Raw genomic sequence first — 16,526 nt, forward strand, 5'->3', positions numbered from 1 at the left:
AGCCAGCTTCATGTCTCATTACAAATGAGAAGCTCACACACGTTTCTGTGCTAGTTCAGGGAGAAAGGGGTCTTTTGGAGAATGCCTGGAAAACCCTTTGGTATGGTGCGCATAAATAGCCTGTCCATGGTTAAAGCTGAGACACTGAGCATACAAAGAAAAATGTTTTAAAGAGCAACTTGTAAAAGTCAGGCCTCTTCTGTCGCTGAATTGGTGTCACAGTTTGCTCTGGACATCTTAACAGGTGCTGCTGTGAGCAGTGGAACTAGTAAGATGTGATTCCCTGTGGGTCTCATCCTTACGGTTTGATTTGCTCGTGCAATCACTAAATGAATCTTCCTTTCTTCAGCTGGAGTATTCAGACCATATCCTTGTGTAGATCTGCTGTGATCTAACAGGAGATGGAACTTGCACCGTAGCCTTTTACTTGCAGGGGTGCTAAGATGAACTCTACTCCACTGGCAAGTTCCTCGCTTATTTACATTAAATGTACGGAAACTTAGTATCTTTGAAACCTCTCCGCATCCTTTGTCGGATTGCTGGAACTTGGACAGAAAGTTCACTGGTTGCTGAGGGGGCATAAGAGTACGCCTAGAGGCAGTGTTGTTAGGTACGCCTCATTTCCTTAGAAAAAGCCGATTGTCCCCATGTGTGTGTGGTGAAGGCAGCACCAGGCAGCTGCTGCTGTGGCTGCCAGTCAGAAGGAGCAAAGGAGTACACTGGGGAGAGGAGAATGGAGTGGGAGCAGTTTGGAAGAAGAAGAAGAAGAAGCTAGCTCAGGGGGGTGTGGGAGAGTCGGGGGGGTTTCTTTGGTTTTCATCTGATTGTTTTGCACAGCTGCTGGGAACTTCTGGGTAGGATTGGGGCCCTGCTCATCTAGACATGCTAATGAGTCTGGGGAGAAAGTGACTCCATAGCAAGAGATACCAGGTTAGCAGGTGGATTCAGTGCAGGTGGCAGATGTGGTCTTTGGACAGGCAGAGAAATTTGGTAAAGGGATTTTGCTCAGTCTGACCAGAGGAGCAGGAAGTAGTGAAGGAACGAAGTCCAGGGATTTATACGTCTCCTGTGATCCAGATAGTGAGTGAAGTGCAGGTTTCAGTTCATTGTTTTCAAATACACTTTTTAAAACAAGATACTTGGAGTATGGCTGGGTTAGATACGGTTTTATAGATTCAGATAGTCTTGTACTGCTCCCCTTCCTGTGGTAGACTTCTGCAGGCACAGCACTCTCTGAAATATTAGTTGTAGCTGAGCAGTGTAAGAAGGAAAGTCCAGCTCCTGCTCTGACAGATTTTGTCTTGAGTGACTGGCCTGCAGTTGCAGCAGTAAGCTAAACTTCATTCGGTTTCATGCTGTCGGTGAGGTGGTATTCTTCTTGATGTTCCCCTGTTAACTCGTACTATTTGCAGTGGGGCACAGCACAGGAAAAAAAAGCTCCAGAAAGGCACCAGGAACAGATTAGATGTGATTTTCAAGATATTTCATCATTCCTAATATGCTGAATGGTTACATGTGTGTGTCTGCTCTTCTTTAAACAGCTATTGATGCTAAAAGGGAATTAACTGTTAATTCTGAGCGGTAGTGGTGTGTTTTATTTCCAGTTTATTCAACATACAGTTCTGCCTGGGTTTTGCTGATGCTTTAGATGTTCAAGTGTTGCATTTGTCTACCTTGTTTTGTGTGAGCTCTGTATCAATGAGTAAGCGTGTTTAACACTGGCTGATGTTGATTAATTCCATGAAGTCTTGTGAATGGCTTCCAAGGAGCAACCAGCAGTAGGTCTCTACTAATGTATATCACAGGAAATGCATATAGCAAAATGAAACCTTCATTGACTTTCCCAGAGAACTGGACTCTCGTAGCAGGAGTGTGACCTTTCCATACTGAAGTAGATCTTCTGGTAAAAAACATCCTTATTTGAATGACAGTGCTTTAAGACTGGATCAACCATCTGAGGATGCTGGAAATATGCTACACGCTTCTTCCAGAGATTTGTCTTGGGGAGAATGCAGTTTCGTTCATTAACCAGGCTACGAGTATTCCTTCTCCAGTGTGAGCTAGGCTTTAGACAGATCTAACAGCCAAAGACCAAACTGTTCAGGTACTAGCAATTTCTTATCAGAAACTGATTTACCAGAAACCTCCATACTGAAAGAGAAGTTGGTATCTATTGAGACGCTTTTGCCTTACTCTCACTGAGGGAGAAACAAGCAGTTTAGCTGCTTTTCCATTGCTTAAAACTGTCATACCCTGATCACATCAGTATCACAATTCAACATCAGTTGACAGTACACCTTGCCTGTTCTATTTGATATTTTTTTGTGTTGGATACATGAATCCTTTGAGAGATGGAAGGAGACAATGAAAAGTACCATTCCCTGAAACTGCTGCATAAAAGAAGATGTGAGCATGCCCTTGCTTGCACGGTAGTCGCAAGTGGATTCATCCAAACAGCTGTCACTTCAGAGAACAGCAAGCGTGAGCAGCACTGGTATAGGCAGTGCTCTGATGTAAATGCTGAGCACCTTTACCTCGTGTGGGAAGTGTTGATGCATTTCATTGCTCAGCATTCATCAGGTTTTGTCCCCTTAGGTAAGGGAATGCAAATAAAATCTTAACGTTTCAGACAAAATTATACTAGTATTGTAAAAGTATGAGAGATATTCAAAGAGAAAAGCAAAGCGTTGCCTTTCTTTGCAGTTGTTACAATTAATAGTTGTGTTACACACAGAGAACTGCATGTTGCTTTTTTTATTTTTAGAATTTCATAAAAATCTGGCAAGAAGAAATTAATTAACAGATGGGAGAAAAGGTGCTATTTTTCTGCTGATGTTCTTGCTCTGACAATCATAGATCTAAGACATAAATCCTTGGGTTGTGTAACCATCTCATGTGACCTAAATCTGTGAACCGCTAAAACACAATAACTTAAAGGATGCCACTTCAGAATCAATTTGCATCAGTTGTTGGTGATTTTCCTTATAAAGTCAAGGCATCATTCTTAAGGAAATGGTGAATTGGTGGATCATGACCTCCTTTATGAGGTTCACCTTCTCAGCCACTGTGGTACTGCAGCATTTGTCTATAGGAGCAAATGCTGAAAGGCTAACTGTTGAAAAGAGGGGAAGAGCCCTTCAATGTCTTTGTAACTGTTAATCCTGATTCCTTGTGGGCCCCTCTCTTCTCCCCCCCCCCCCCTTTCTTCTTGCTTTTGCATCAGAAAAGCTTTCACGTATTTTTTTTTTCTTTAAAACAGCTGCATGAGCCTCAAGACTGGGTTTTTAATGCGTATTGAAGACAAACAAAGACAGCGGCTTCAGAAATGAAGTCTACTAGAGGCAATTGGTTCTTTTGTTCACGTGGAGAAAAACAATCAGGTTTCTGAAAAAAAAGCAAAGCCAGCCACTGGAATTCTGATTTAATGCCATTATTTGCAAATCTTCAGATGTTGTTTCAGCTGGGTATTTTGCATGTGTCAGGTGGGACTGTGCCATTTCTAGTTTTGTGAAATGAAGCTCATGAATTTTTTTGATTTAATTTAAACAGATGACAGGAAAAGTTTGAACTCTTAGAGGTGTTTCTTTGGTTTTAGGTTTTTTTTGTTTTGTTTTGTGTTGGTTTTTTATTGTTCATTTTGGTTTGTTTGTTTTTTCTTAGAGGGGATTCATTTGTGTCATCCTAATTTCATGCACAGTCCTATGGATTTCCGTGGGATGGTTTCTGTGTCGATATAAAGTCACTAAAATTAATGTTACTATAGTTGAACCTAACACCAAGTCTGTTTGTTATGCTAAATTGGGCCCTGGTAAGTGCTGTAAACTTCTGAACAGGCTTTCCTCATTACCCCTGCTCTGCACTCCCATGGGGTTAGATAGGTGGTCTGTGTTGGAACATTTCTGCATGGAAGATGGGGAGGAACTGGGAGCAGTTTACAGGGAATGGGTTTCTGAATGCTTGTACCACTTTGAAAAGCTTAGTTTGAGGTAGTCATGTGAAGAAACTGATATATTTAAGAGGCATTAAAGCTTGGGCATCACTTCGAGTAATTTTAATATTTGCATTGAGTAAGTATTCGTTAGACTGTAAACAGCTAAATCTGTATCTGGATGTCTTAACCTCTTTTCTGATATGCATGTAGGATCTGTAAAGGCTTGAAGGATTTGATGTGTTTCAGAAGTCATGGGGGAAAAGATAGGGTTATGCATTTTTCTAGGCAGTTGAATATTTAAAACTTTAATTTATTTTCCAGTCTCTGTATTTTACATACTTTATAAACATAATCTGGAGTTGCTTGCTTTTTTCAGGTCTCATTGATTTCAAATTGAGCATGGGTGCTTAACACCCTTGAGAATAAGGCTTATTATTGCATGTAGTAACATCAGATGTGAATATGTGTGGAGCACTCTTAGATGTATCCTTCTAGCCTAGTCCCTCCAATTCCAGGAGGCACGCTGGTTCATAAACCAGTGACTTCTGTTGTAAAAGCAGCTGGCGTTCCCCTCGCCTGCGCCGTCTTGTAAGGCCACTCTACACACTGGGGCTCTGATAATGATGTGATTTCTGAGCAGAGAGGCAGCACCTAGGGTGGTGTTATCCTGTGAACCCAAATCCCATGGGCACACAGAACCAAGCCCATTGCTTGTCCAGCTGGAATCCTCTGTCAGCCTGGCTTGTCTCCAGCAAGATGCCGAGGAAGCTACAGAAGGTGGAAGCGAGGACAGGTAGCCTGGGAGGAATACAGAGAAATTGTCCGAGCAGCCAGGGACCAGGTCAGGAAAGCTGAAGCCCTGATAGAGTTAAATCTGGTCAGGGATGTCAAGGGCAACAAGAAAAGCTTCTATAGGTAAGTTTATGATAAAAGGAAGACTAGGGAAAAGGTGGGCCCTCTCCAGAAGGAAATGAAAGACCTGGTTACCTGGGACGCGGAGAAGGCTGAGCTATTCAATGACATTTTTGCCTCAGTCTTCAGTGGGAAGTGCTCCAGCCACGCCACCCAAGTCACAGAAGACAAAGGCAGGGACTGGGAGAGTGAAGAACCGCCCGCTGTAGGAGAGGATCTGCTTTGAGACCATCTAAGGAACCTGAAGGTGCACAAGTCCATGGGACCTGATGAGGTACATCCACAGGTCCTGAGGGAACTGGCTGATGAAGTGCATAAGCCACTATCCAGCATATTTGAGAAGTTGTGGCAATCTGGTAAAGTTCCTGCTGAACTGGAAAAGGGGAAATATAAACCCCATTTTTAAAAAGGGAAATAAGGAAGACCCAGGTAATTAGAGGCTGGTCAGTCTCACCGCTGTGCCCAGCAAGATCATGGAGCAGATCCTCCTGGAAACTGTGCTAAGGCACATGGAAAATAAGGAGGTGGTTGGTGACAGCCAACATGGCTTCACTAAGGGCAAATCGTGCCTGACAAATATGGTGGCCTTCTACAACAGGGTTACAGTGTTGGGGGATGAGGAAAAAGTGATGGGTGTCATCTGCCTGGACTTGGGCAAAGCATTTGACCCTGTCCCGAAGTACATTCTTGTCTCTAAACCGGAGAGACATGGATTCAGTGGATGGACTGCTCGGTGGATAAGGAGTTGGCTGGATAGTTGCACTCAGCTGTGGTCAATGGCTTAATGTCCAAGTGGAGACAGGTGATGAGCGCCATTCCTCAGGGGTCGGTTCTGGGACCAGTGGTGTTTAACATCTTTGTCGGCGTCATGGACGCTGGGGTTGAGGCACCCTCAGCAAGTTCGCTGAAGGCACCAAGCTGCGTGGTGCAGCTGACACGCTGGAGGGAAGGGATGCCATCCAGAGGGACCTTGACAGGCCGGAGTGGTGGGCCCGTGCAAACCCCATGGAGTTCAAGCAGGGGCAAGTGCAAGGTCCTGTATGTGGGTCAGGGCAATCCCAAGCACAAACACAGGCTGGGCAGAGAATGGCCTGAGAGCAGCCCTGAGGAGAAGGACTTGGGCCTGTTGGTGGGTGAGAAGCTCAACATGGCCCAGCAATGTGCGCTTGCAGCCCCAGAAAGCCAGCCCTGTCCCGGACTGCGTCGAAAGAAGCGAGGCCAGCAGAGTGAGGGAGGTGATTGTCCCCCTCTGCTCTGGTGAGACACGCAGCCCCAGAGTACTGCATTCAGCTCTGGGGCCCCAACATAAGAAGGACGTGGACCTGTATGAGCAAGTCCAGAGGAGGGCCATGAAGGTGACCACAGGACTGGATTACTACTTCTATGAAGACTCCTATGAGAGAGCTGGGGTTGCTCAGCCTGGAGAAGACTCTGAGGAGACCTTACAGCCGCCTTCCAGCACCTAAAAGGGGGCTCCAAGGAAGCTGGAGAGGGACGTTTTATAATGGCAGATAGTAATAGGACAAGGGGTGGTGGCTTTAAGCTGAAAGGGGGCAGGTTTCGATTAGATATTGGGAGGAAATTATTCACTGTGAGAGTAGCGAGACACCGGCCCAGGCTGCCCAGAGCAGCTGTGGGTGCCCCATCCCTGGCGGTGTCCCAGGCCGGGCTGGACGGGGCTGGGGGCAACCTGGGTTGGTGGGAGGGGTCCCTGCCCATGGCAGGGGGTTGGGGCTAGCTGATCTTTAAAGTCCTTTCCAACCCAAATCATTCTGTGATTCCCAGACAGGTATTTCTAAGCAGCAGTCTGCACTGAAAATGCTGGGTAGTCGTTAACATGGCTTTCTCTCCATGTTGGGTCATCCTGTCCTCTGTCCTCTCGCCTTTCCTCTCTCCAAGCTAGTTCACAAAAGTTAGGCACTTTGCTAAATAACCCTGGAAGATTTTAACTCAGTTGTATTCCACAGGGAGCTCTACATGTGGTTTCGAGGCAAGCAGTGTGCAGAAGATCAAGTTGTCAAGAGAGATCTGATAGGATAAGTTCTCAAATGTAACGTTCCCACATCGGCGGTGGGTTTGGTTCCTGCCTGGGACAGGCTCCCTTTGAGCTCTGTTAGCTGACCTGGCGTTATGCTGGACTGAGCAAGTTCAGGAAACCTGAAGTGAAGTTTTAAGGTGGAATTTGTATGGTTTTACATGTGCCAGTGTAAAGTAGTATTCTGTTCAAAACAAAAACAATACAGACACACACACACACACTCTCTGCAAAAAAAGCAGAGCACCCCAAACTTGACGTATGATTAGAATGAAGGGAAAAAGGCAGGTTAAGGGGATAGCAGAGAGCAGATGGTCTCCAGTGAGGCCACTCAGAGCATTGCTTTCTCATAGAGCCATGGAGTTTTTTGAGGGAAGGAGATTTGCAGTGGTTTTTCTGGTGCTTCTGGGTTTCTGAAGTCAGTAGCCACTTCTCAGAATCACCTTTACTAACCTTGATTGTCTTTCCTTGTCACGGAATTGTAAATAGTGCTCTTTCCTTACCTTATTAGGAGCCTTGCAATGAAAGCCTTCATTCAGTCTTGTTTGTTGAGTTGCACAAGAGCACAGAGATGGCTGTTCCATAGGAATGTTTATAAAATGAAGAAAGACTTGAGAAGTGTGGGAGCAAATGAATGTGTGTCCTTATGAGAGCAGAAGTAACATGTGGCGGCAAAAGTTAGAACCAAGACCGAAGACTTCTTTACTAGCTTGCATTGATGAGCTACAGAGCATTGCTTAACCTGCTGTATTTTATTTTTAAGCTAAGGAAGAACACTCACTATTCCACTCAGTGTATCGGCCATAAACAAAACTCTTCATCATTGATCATGACCAGTAGTTAATGCCCTGCTTGTTGTTAGTCATATATCCTGAAATGAAGCCAAGGCCAATTTAACTTCCTAACAAAACAGCTATTCACCGAGTGATTTATTGGCACTATAAACGAAAACTAGCAGTTTATTATCGTAACAGGTCTTTAAAAGGACAGAATTCTTCAGCACAGCTGAACAACTGCAACAGTGTTTTGTGCCTTTCCAGAGCAGGGTAATTATTAAATACTGGCACTGAAGCCAATACTTTTGTGAAAGGTTTGAAAACGAGAATTTTTCAGAGATACCGATAAATATTGCTGGGCTTGTTAGATAATATTGAGGTGTGTGTTTAAGTAAAATCAGTTGGTTAGTGCTATCTATGCACCATACAGAACACAGCAATCCACTGCACAGATAATCATTATCAGAGGAATGGCAAGAATATTTCTGCTTTAAAAGTCTTAGAGGCATGCATGATGTTCAGTTCAGTGAATTTGCGCAATTAGTTGTTATGCTTGAGGTTTTCACACACTTCAGTAATGCCAGTGGTTATGAAGTATGAATATTCAATAATATTAAGATTGAAATACCTATCTGGATATACATTTTTGGCATCTTAGGCTCAGCGCTAAATTACTTCATTTGGGAGGAGTCTGAGAGCCTTTAGCTATAAGGAGGAGATAATCACTATATAATTGCATTGTACAGAATGACAGGAGATACTGGACAGGTCTCGTGTCCAGCGTAGCCTTGTGACAAAATGTGAAATTCATTTCCAAAGAAGCTCCAGAAGTTGTCAGTGTCTATTTCAGTTTTACAGGGCACATTGCATCTATCAGTTGCCATCCTGAACTCTGGCTCCCACTTCCCAAGCGAAGAGGAAAGCAGTTTCACCACGGGGTTTCAGGTCCCGTGCAGGCTCACTGACTTACCTTCACCTATAACGTACAGGTTGAAGCAAGTGTGTTCTTCCTCTCCCAGATCAGTGCTCACCAGGTGAATATTCTCCTGATGGCTTCAAACCCTGCCTACCCTGTCCCCTTGGAACATACCAGCCTGAAGCTGGGAGAGTATCCTGCTTTCCCTGCGGAGGAGGTCTAACAACAAGGCATAGCAGTGCATCCTTGTTTCAGGACTGTGAGACCAAAGGTAAGGTCAACATTTATTTGATGAACTGCGTTGCTCCGAGGCAAAAGTAACTGCTAACTGCTACAAGTGGGTCATTCAAAGAAGGGTCATTTTCCTTTTTGGGATCAATCCTTCCAGGGGTCTCGTAGTTGGCTGGCCTGGGCTGGCTGCAGGAAAACTCAATAAAGCTTCAGTTCTTTCTATGAGTGATTTTTATGCAAGACTTAAGGGGTTGGGAGATACCTGAAAGTTGGTCAGTGAAGTTGCTGATGTGTGAAAAGTCATATAGAGGAACAGCAGGAAGAAAAAAAAAAAAGTCTCAGAAAAAACAATCCAGACTAGTATGCCTTACTGACATTTGGGGTTTGAGCACAGCAGCAACATGAAATTGTGAAGGAGGGAATTGCAGTCCTGGAGGGTAAGTCAGAAAATAGTTTCTTCACTTTCATAATGAGAAAGTGGCTTGGATGCTTTGGGATATATCCAAAAAGCTAGCATTCAGCTTAGCCCTGCAGTACCTCAGAGAGCACTCTACATCTGATCACAGTGAGCTGACTTGTAGTCAGCTCCCCAGGTTTTCCTCACAGCAGTGAAAATCAGGTGGGGATCACATCTTTAAAAAAGAAGGCATTTTGTTAGCATCTTAGTTATCTAAAATGTAAAAAGATGAAAGACAGCTACGAAGTTGTCTTTGAAAATGCTGATAAAAATGTGTGTCCATGGAGAGAGATGAAATGTTAATCAGTATAATGATTTGCTCAATGTCTTAAAGCATGGGTAAAAAACCATCACTTAAACCAAAATCACCTGAAGAAAAAGTGTTAATAGAAAATCTCCCATAGAGCAGAAATAAGGGGTAGAAATAAGGTCTTGATGCAAACATTTGGTAGTGGTTTGGATTAAGAGATTTCTCTAGTGTCAGTTAAGATATGTTTACTATTGAGAATTGCAACATGATAGAAGAATTTTGCAGTATGGTTGAAGAATTAATATTACTGGCAATAATGTCATAGCTAATAGATTTCTTCAGTGAAGAATCACTAAATCCACAGATGCTGTTGTTTAATACCTAATTTTGCAAAGTTAAAGCACTAAAAAAACCACGTTAAAAACCTTGGATCATGATAAGAGGAACTGATTTCAGTTTTATTTAACCTAAACAAAAACAGGTCTATAAATGAGGTTCAGTTTTTAAATTAGAGTGGCGATTAAAGGAATTTTTTGTATTAACTGGAATGAAGAGCTCGGGGATTTGCATGTGAAAGAGGCCACATGAGACACGGAATGACAGATGTAAGAACTATTTGGAACTTGTATCTGAAGCATTTGCGTTGGAGGGTGGAGCGTGTAGGGAGGGACTGCAGGCTGAGCTAGCTTACAAAGCTCAACAAGACTAGAGTTATTTGTGAGTAAAAGTACCTTAAAAATGGGACTGGTGCAGCACAGAAAAGTACATTTGAAAAGCAAGGTAGTATATTATTTTGATGTTGAGCTGAGAAAGGTAAACTTGCCAAATGAGGTAAAAGGAATAGGAAAAGATTTTATTTTGATTATTTTTTTTCAGTGCCGCAGGGAAAAAGAAGCAAGGTGGTGATGGAGTTAAAAGCAAAGTTAATACATGGCTGATGCTCTTGACTGCTTCCTGTCAGGTTTCAGTACAGATGGTGATGGGTATAGGTGCAGATGCAGAATAGCTAAGCAAAATCAAATTAGAAGAAGCATATCAGAGATGTAAGCAAAGATGTTTGGGGTGCTGTATCCTCAGATTGTAACGAGAGAAGGAAATCTTCCTGTCTGTATGCAGGGACCTAGAAAAAAAGTTGTGAGTGTGCTAGGAAGGATTTTTCCCCTATGTCTATCTCATGTCTAAAACTTCTGTAAGATCTGTTAACGTTTATGAAAGAGTTTGTGTGTCAGAATGGGATCTCACTTTGGTGATGCAGGAGGTATTCCCAGCAAGCCCTGGGAAGGCTATAGTTGATGTGTCTAGCTAACATGATGATTTGCATGACATCATGAGATAATGTAGCAGCAGATCTGGTGGAGGTGGCTGTGCCCTGGGTCATCATCTGTTGTGGCAAGACAGGGTGTGATCATGAGAGAAGGCAACGTACCAGTTCAGTCACTAATATTGTTGCAGTGTGACACTTGTAGAAGGCCAAAGTCTTTCACCTCTGCTTGTGGTGAGCTGATCACAGGGATATACTGGGGTGCAGCAGCACTGCACAGGCTGCTTGGCATGAGCTGGCAAAGAAAGACAGTTTTTAGTATTTCCACCTACAGTTCATCTTCCGAGTCAAATGTCAGTGTCTAGACCATTTGGTAACACACTGTTCTACCTGGTGGCCTGCTTACAAATTCATGGTGGTTATACTTGCCCCCCAATATCTTTTGTTACTGCTTCCACACAGAACTGCTCTATAGTGTTATGTTTGGGACTTCTGAACTTGCACAAAGTGACCTGATAAATTAAAATCTGTTCAATTAGTTCTGCTTTATTACCCTTGTAGTTTATGAATATGGCGTTTCAGTTACTGAAATTGTAGTAAGTCCTATAAAAATGTATAAAATCACATTCTAATGTGCTATTGCCACTTCTTTAACCATGCTATGTATTTAATTACTGTCCAGTTCAGTGCTCACCTGGCCATTTTTATAATACCACAACTCATCGGTGTATTCGCTGCACAGTTGGGACATACCAGCCTGAGTTTGGACAAAATTACTGTATTTCATGCCCTGGAAACACCACTACTGATTTTGATGGGTCAACAAATATAACACAGTGCAAAAGTAAGTATATTAAGATGGTTTTGATGATCTCTTACAAATAAAAAAACTGGCCCATTAAGGTTCAGAGTGGCCCTAAGGGCAAAATTTAGCTTTGCTCCAGGGAGCCTGGAGAAAGGGCAGTGGTATTGCGTCTCTTTTGCTGCCTGCCTGCATCTCATCCCACATGGCTTACTGAGGTCCATGAGAGTCCATTTTACAGACTGGTTCCATCATTCTTGTTAAGGTAAGTGGTGATTGTGTCTTGCCAGTTGGTGCTGGGTCACTCTGGGTCTTGCTGTTAAATCTTGTCCCCCATGATATAGCAAAGCTTGTGTTCTTGGCACCCTGATTTCTTTCCCTTCTATTAAAAGAAATGGAAGTTGGCTCACAAAACTCAATAGCTCTAGTAACCATTTCTTCTTAATAACAGCCTTTGAAAGAGGCTATTACAAAGAGAACCACTGTTCTAGATTACGGTAGCTGTAGCGTGAGAAGCTGAGGGTGAACTAAAGAGGGAAAGTGGAGGGCAGAGAGGCGACTCTTCAGAAGAATCTCTGGAGACGCTTGTGTACACGCAGACGTATACATACACATACCTACATAGACATATTTTCCTGGGAGCTGCATGTCTCTCACTTAAAGAATCCATTCCCTGGGCACGTCACACTGGTACATCACTGTTACAGTGCTGCAGTGCCCGGCTGGCAGCTCAGGCAAAGCATCCTGCACCGGAGTTCACCCTCTCTTACTGCCCGCAGTGCTGATCTGTGCATAGGAAGGGCCGGCTGTACTGCCTGTTCTGTGCTGCTGCAGGCATGGTGCCCGAGCAGAGCGACTCAGACTAGGGTTAAACTTCAGCTGATACTTCTGTAAACACGTTCTGTCTGGTGTAAGTACGTGGAGCATCCTTGCTCTACCATTTCTGTCTCCTCTTACAACGGCCTTGCTGCTCGGCTGTGACTTGGTCGGTAGCCCCTGCTCTGTTAACTGGAGCTAGTCGGTATTTTTATGTCTCAACGTTGCTTCAGGCAGAAGCAAGCAGCAGTGTGCAGCGAAGCTGGCAAAGAGAAGTGTACCTGCCTCAGATGCGAACAGAGAAGTTTGTGTGTCTCACCCGTGTGCTGTTCTGACGGTGACGGCAGAGAGCTGCAGGTGACCTCGCTGCCTAGCCTTGCCTACTGTATTGCTTTTTCAGATAGGCAGTGTGGAGGTGAGCTAGGAGATTACACTGGATATATTGAATCACCAAACTACCCTGGGGACTATCCTGCAAACACTGAGTGCACCTGGAATATTAACCCACCGCCAAAGCGCCGTATTCTGATTGTGGTTCCAGAAATATTTCTACCCATAGAAGATGAATGCGGAGACTACCTGGTGATGCGAAAAAGCTGTAAGTCTGCAATATCTACTGAGGCATACGGTATCTATCTTGGTGTGCAGCACAGGTTTCTCACGTGCATTGCTGTTTACGTAAACTAAATGTAGCCTGGCCGGCCTCTACTTAAGAGTAAAAATTTCTTTAAATGACAGATTGTCAGGTAACTGCCTGTTGTGTGTTTTCTTTGAAAGCTTCTTCCAACTCAGTGACCACGTACGAAACCTGCCAAACCTACGAACGCCCTATAGCTTTCACTTCGAGGTCTAAGAAGCTGTGGATCCAGTTCAAGTCGAACGAAGGGAACAGTGCCAAAGGATTCCAAGTTCCTTATGTAACGTATGATGGTAAGTGGCTGTGAGCAGCTGGGCCCGTATGGACTAGTGCAGCTGCAGCACTGCAGAACTCCTTGCGGGCTCCTTGACCCTGCGAAGCAGCAGGGTAACCCCGCGCTCTCAGCAGCGTCGCTATGAGACTACTTCCAGTGGCTTTTTTTCTTTTAAAGCTAATTTAAGGAATTCTGCATTGCATGGCCATCTTAAATGCCACCATATTTCCAGTCTTCCAACAGACCTAACAAAGAGCTGGGATTCTGGGCTCCAACCTGCAAAACACGGAGCTCAGAACCAGAATCTAGGGCTTGTGCATTTTTGTGCCTTCCCAGTTCTGGGTTTCTTCAGGTGCCAGCGGATTGCCCCTCGTTAGGAACTGGGGAGAGCCCAAGTGCCTCTGATTTATTGTGTTGCTGCTACCATCTGTGATCTAGTATCAGGTAGCAAAATACCTATATTGAAAAGAAGCTTGAGGGAGCAAGAGTTTCAACCCTATCCTTGTCAGAGTCACCAGGAGTGAAACTGGAGCTGAGGCTTTGGGCTTCAGCATAAGCAATATCAGAATGGTAATGGCTTCTTTCTGTTCATGCTGGATTGATTGTGAAGGAGCCATCCTCGCCCCGCTCTGCAGCGTTTCATCAACAGTGGAAAATTAGTTTTTCAGGGGAGACCTCTTCTTCTGAAGCGTTTCAAGTTTTGATTGACATGGGGGGTTGCCTTTTGAGAAAGCTTCCTCTTCTCTTTTTTTCTTTCTTACTGGAGAAAAAAAGTCAGTAACAGGTTGTGGGTATTTACAGTTTCTGCAGCGCAGCTGGTTTGAAGCCGGCTGCTTGGTTACAGTGTGCACCCAGTCCTACGTGCATTATGATTTCTTTTGCTTTTGACAGATTGGTGCTGAGCAGCTCGACAGAACACACTGTTTTCTTAGTAAACAGTATTTGTAGCTTCTTTACAGAAGAGCATTTGGAATATTTTCGGACTGCTAATATGAGTGCCACTGGTTTTTCTGGGGGTAGGGCTTACATGTGCAACCGAGGGAGGTATTGAGTTTTAAGTGAAGTGACCCTGCAAATTGCTCTCTTGTGCATTCCCCGTAGAGGACTACCAAGAACTAATAGAAGACATTGTTCGGGATGGCAGACTTTATGCATCTGAAAACCATCAAGAGATACTTAAGGTATATTCCTTCCACTAAATGTGTTGGTTTTGATTGAAAATGATTCTGTTTTGTGCCAGTGAGGTTGCTTCCTGCTCTGCTTTGGATCTGTTCCTTGGTGCACTAGACACTTGCTGCTTCAGGGTAGTGGGGTGAATCACCACACCCTGATCATGCAGAGCAGTAGAAATGAGACCCCTTGTCCAGGGGGATTAAAGGTGGATCGGACCTGCTAGTGAAATCTATGGTGAAGATAGCCTCTTGAGCCTCAGGCAGGCTGTGGAGGAACCAGTGGAGCAAAATGAGGGATGTGGGATTTAATCTGTAGGAGAAGCACTTGGTGCCACTACTTGTAGCCTGTAGCTTAGCATGGGCTTCTGCTCCCTGGGCAAAAAAAAAATATCTCATTGTGGATTTCCCTTCTCTGACCTGGGTTAGGGGACAGTTGCATGGGCAGATTGAATGGCTGTCATCCCAAGTAAACCTTTCTTTTGCCGGATATCAGATCCAGCTTTGTGTTTTGTTTTGGGTTTGGGTTGCTGTTGGTTTTGGGGGGGGTTTTTTGTGTTTTCCTTTTTCTTTCTCCCCCGTGTTTGCTGCATTTGGAAGTATGAGGAGGGGAGAAGTCCTGGTGCCACTGATGACAGAAGTGAAACTCGAGTGACTTCCCTGGGGCCTGAATGTCAGCCTTGCTCCACTAGTTTCTGAGCTCCTGAAACATTAGTACTTGAAAAACAAAATGCCCATCATCTTTTATGAGTTCATCAGTCATTAAGCTTGGTTGTACTGACCCTTACCCCTCTGTGCAATTACTGAAAAATCTGCTTTCCTCCTTCTAGGACAAGAAACTGATAAAAGCGTTGTTTGACGTGTTGGCACATCCACAAAACTACTTCAAGTACACAGCCCAAGAGTCAAGAGAGATGTTCCCAAGGTCCTTCATTCGGCTGCTGCGCTCTAAAGTTTCCAGATTTTTGAGGCCTTACAAATAGTTGGCACTGTACTTCAAAAACGAACCAGCCCTGGGCATGCACGGAGGGGTTGTGGTAGGTGGGGCTGCTTTCTGTGTTTTACACACTGGCAGAGAAACTCCAGGGAAGCTTGCCAGCTCCATTCTTGGCAGAGTTTGGCTTTCTCAGCTAATATAAATATTTTGGCGAACAAAATTTTGATTCCTTTCCAGATAATACCTTTTGGGTACCAAGGATACTTCATGGGTCTCTGAATTAGAGACTACCCATAATTTCTGTAACTGAATGGTGCCAAGCAGAAGTTTGTAGAGCTCTGCCCTGTTGCTTCATCAGTTACTCTAAAAGCTAACGACGATAGACAGGCTAAGTAGTGTGGTTTGGGACAAACTCTGGGCTGCCATTAATGCACGTTACCTCAACAAGGCTGGGTTCATGTTTGGTCTTGCTGAAAGTGAGAACAAGATTGATGTCTCTCTTACCTTTTGCTATGCAGGAAATTCAGAGCTAAGATTGAAACAGTTTTAGTCCAAACCAGTGAGTCCAAAAATTGCACAAGGTGTAAGTTTTCTCTGAACTTTATGTTGTATGAGGCATATGGAGGAATAAGCAAAGGGCTGAATACAAGCTTGAATGCTCTGGGTCTGGATCACACTGTGTTCTTGCGAATGACCTATTGGTTTAAATGGAGTGATCCCAGAATAAAGCCAGGGCACCACAGTAATGGAAAAGAGACCCTGACCCACTGGACACTTCCATTTTGGACTGGCTGCAAATGTTACAACAGAACAGATTCTTTGCTAAATTCCAGTGCTGTCCCTGTGCATAGGCCTGGGGCAGCATGAGGCATTGGCTCTTCCAGCTGGTGTAAAATTCTGTCCTCCAGGCACCTGCAGCTGAACACACAAGCCCCATTTTAAATGCAGGCTTTGCATAGATTATGCTCTTGTACATCACTGTTTACACCTGTATAAGGTTCTTATATGAGCCTCAATCCTTATATTCTTTATCTTGCCTGAGCACCTTGTGATGACCTTGTTGAGCAGAGAAGAGCTCTTTTCCCTGTCTTGCTGGAGAGAAGTAGGTGTACAAAGATACTC

The 16,526-nt window shown here is 44.1% G+C and overlaps 1 protein-coding gene across 1 annotated transcript in view; it reads left to right on the top strand.

Annotated features, from left to right (window-relative positions):
* Positions 1 to 15,624, top strand: part of SCUBE2 (signal peptide, CUB domain and EGF like domain containing 2) — a 41,664-nt gene extending 26,040 nt beyond the window's left edge. Inside the window, exons 13-18 of the mRNA XM_055722810.1 lie at positions 8,674 to 8,841; positions 11,452 to 11,613; positions 12,788 to 12,985; positions 13,165 to 13,317; positions 14,400 to 14,479; positions 15,298 to 15,624. Of these exons, the coding sequence (XP_055578785.1) occupies positions 8,674 to 8,841; positions 11,452 to 11,613; positions 12,788 to 12,985; positions 13,165 to 13,317; positions 14,400 to 14,479; positions 15,298 to 15,450 (914 nt within the window). The 3' untranslated portion in view covers positions 15,451 to 15,624. The remainder of the gene's footprint in view (positions 1 to 8,673; positions 8,842 to 11,451; positions 11,614 to 12,787; positions 12,986 to 13,164; positions 13,318 to 14,399; positions 14,480 to 15,297) is intronic.
* The last annotated feature ends 902 nt before the right edge of the window (positions 15,625 to 16,526 follow it).

This window comes from Falco cherrug, chromosome 10 (assembly GCF_023634085.1).
Source record: "Falco cherrug isolate bFalChe1 chromosome 10, bFalChe1.pri, whole genome shotgun sequence".
NCBI classification, from domain to species: domain Eukaryota; kingdom Metazoa; phylum Chordata; class Aves; order Falconiformes; family Falconidae; genus Falco; species Falco cherrug.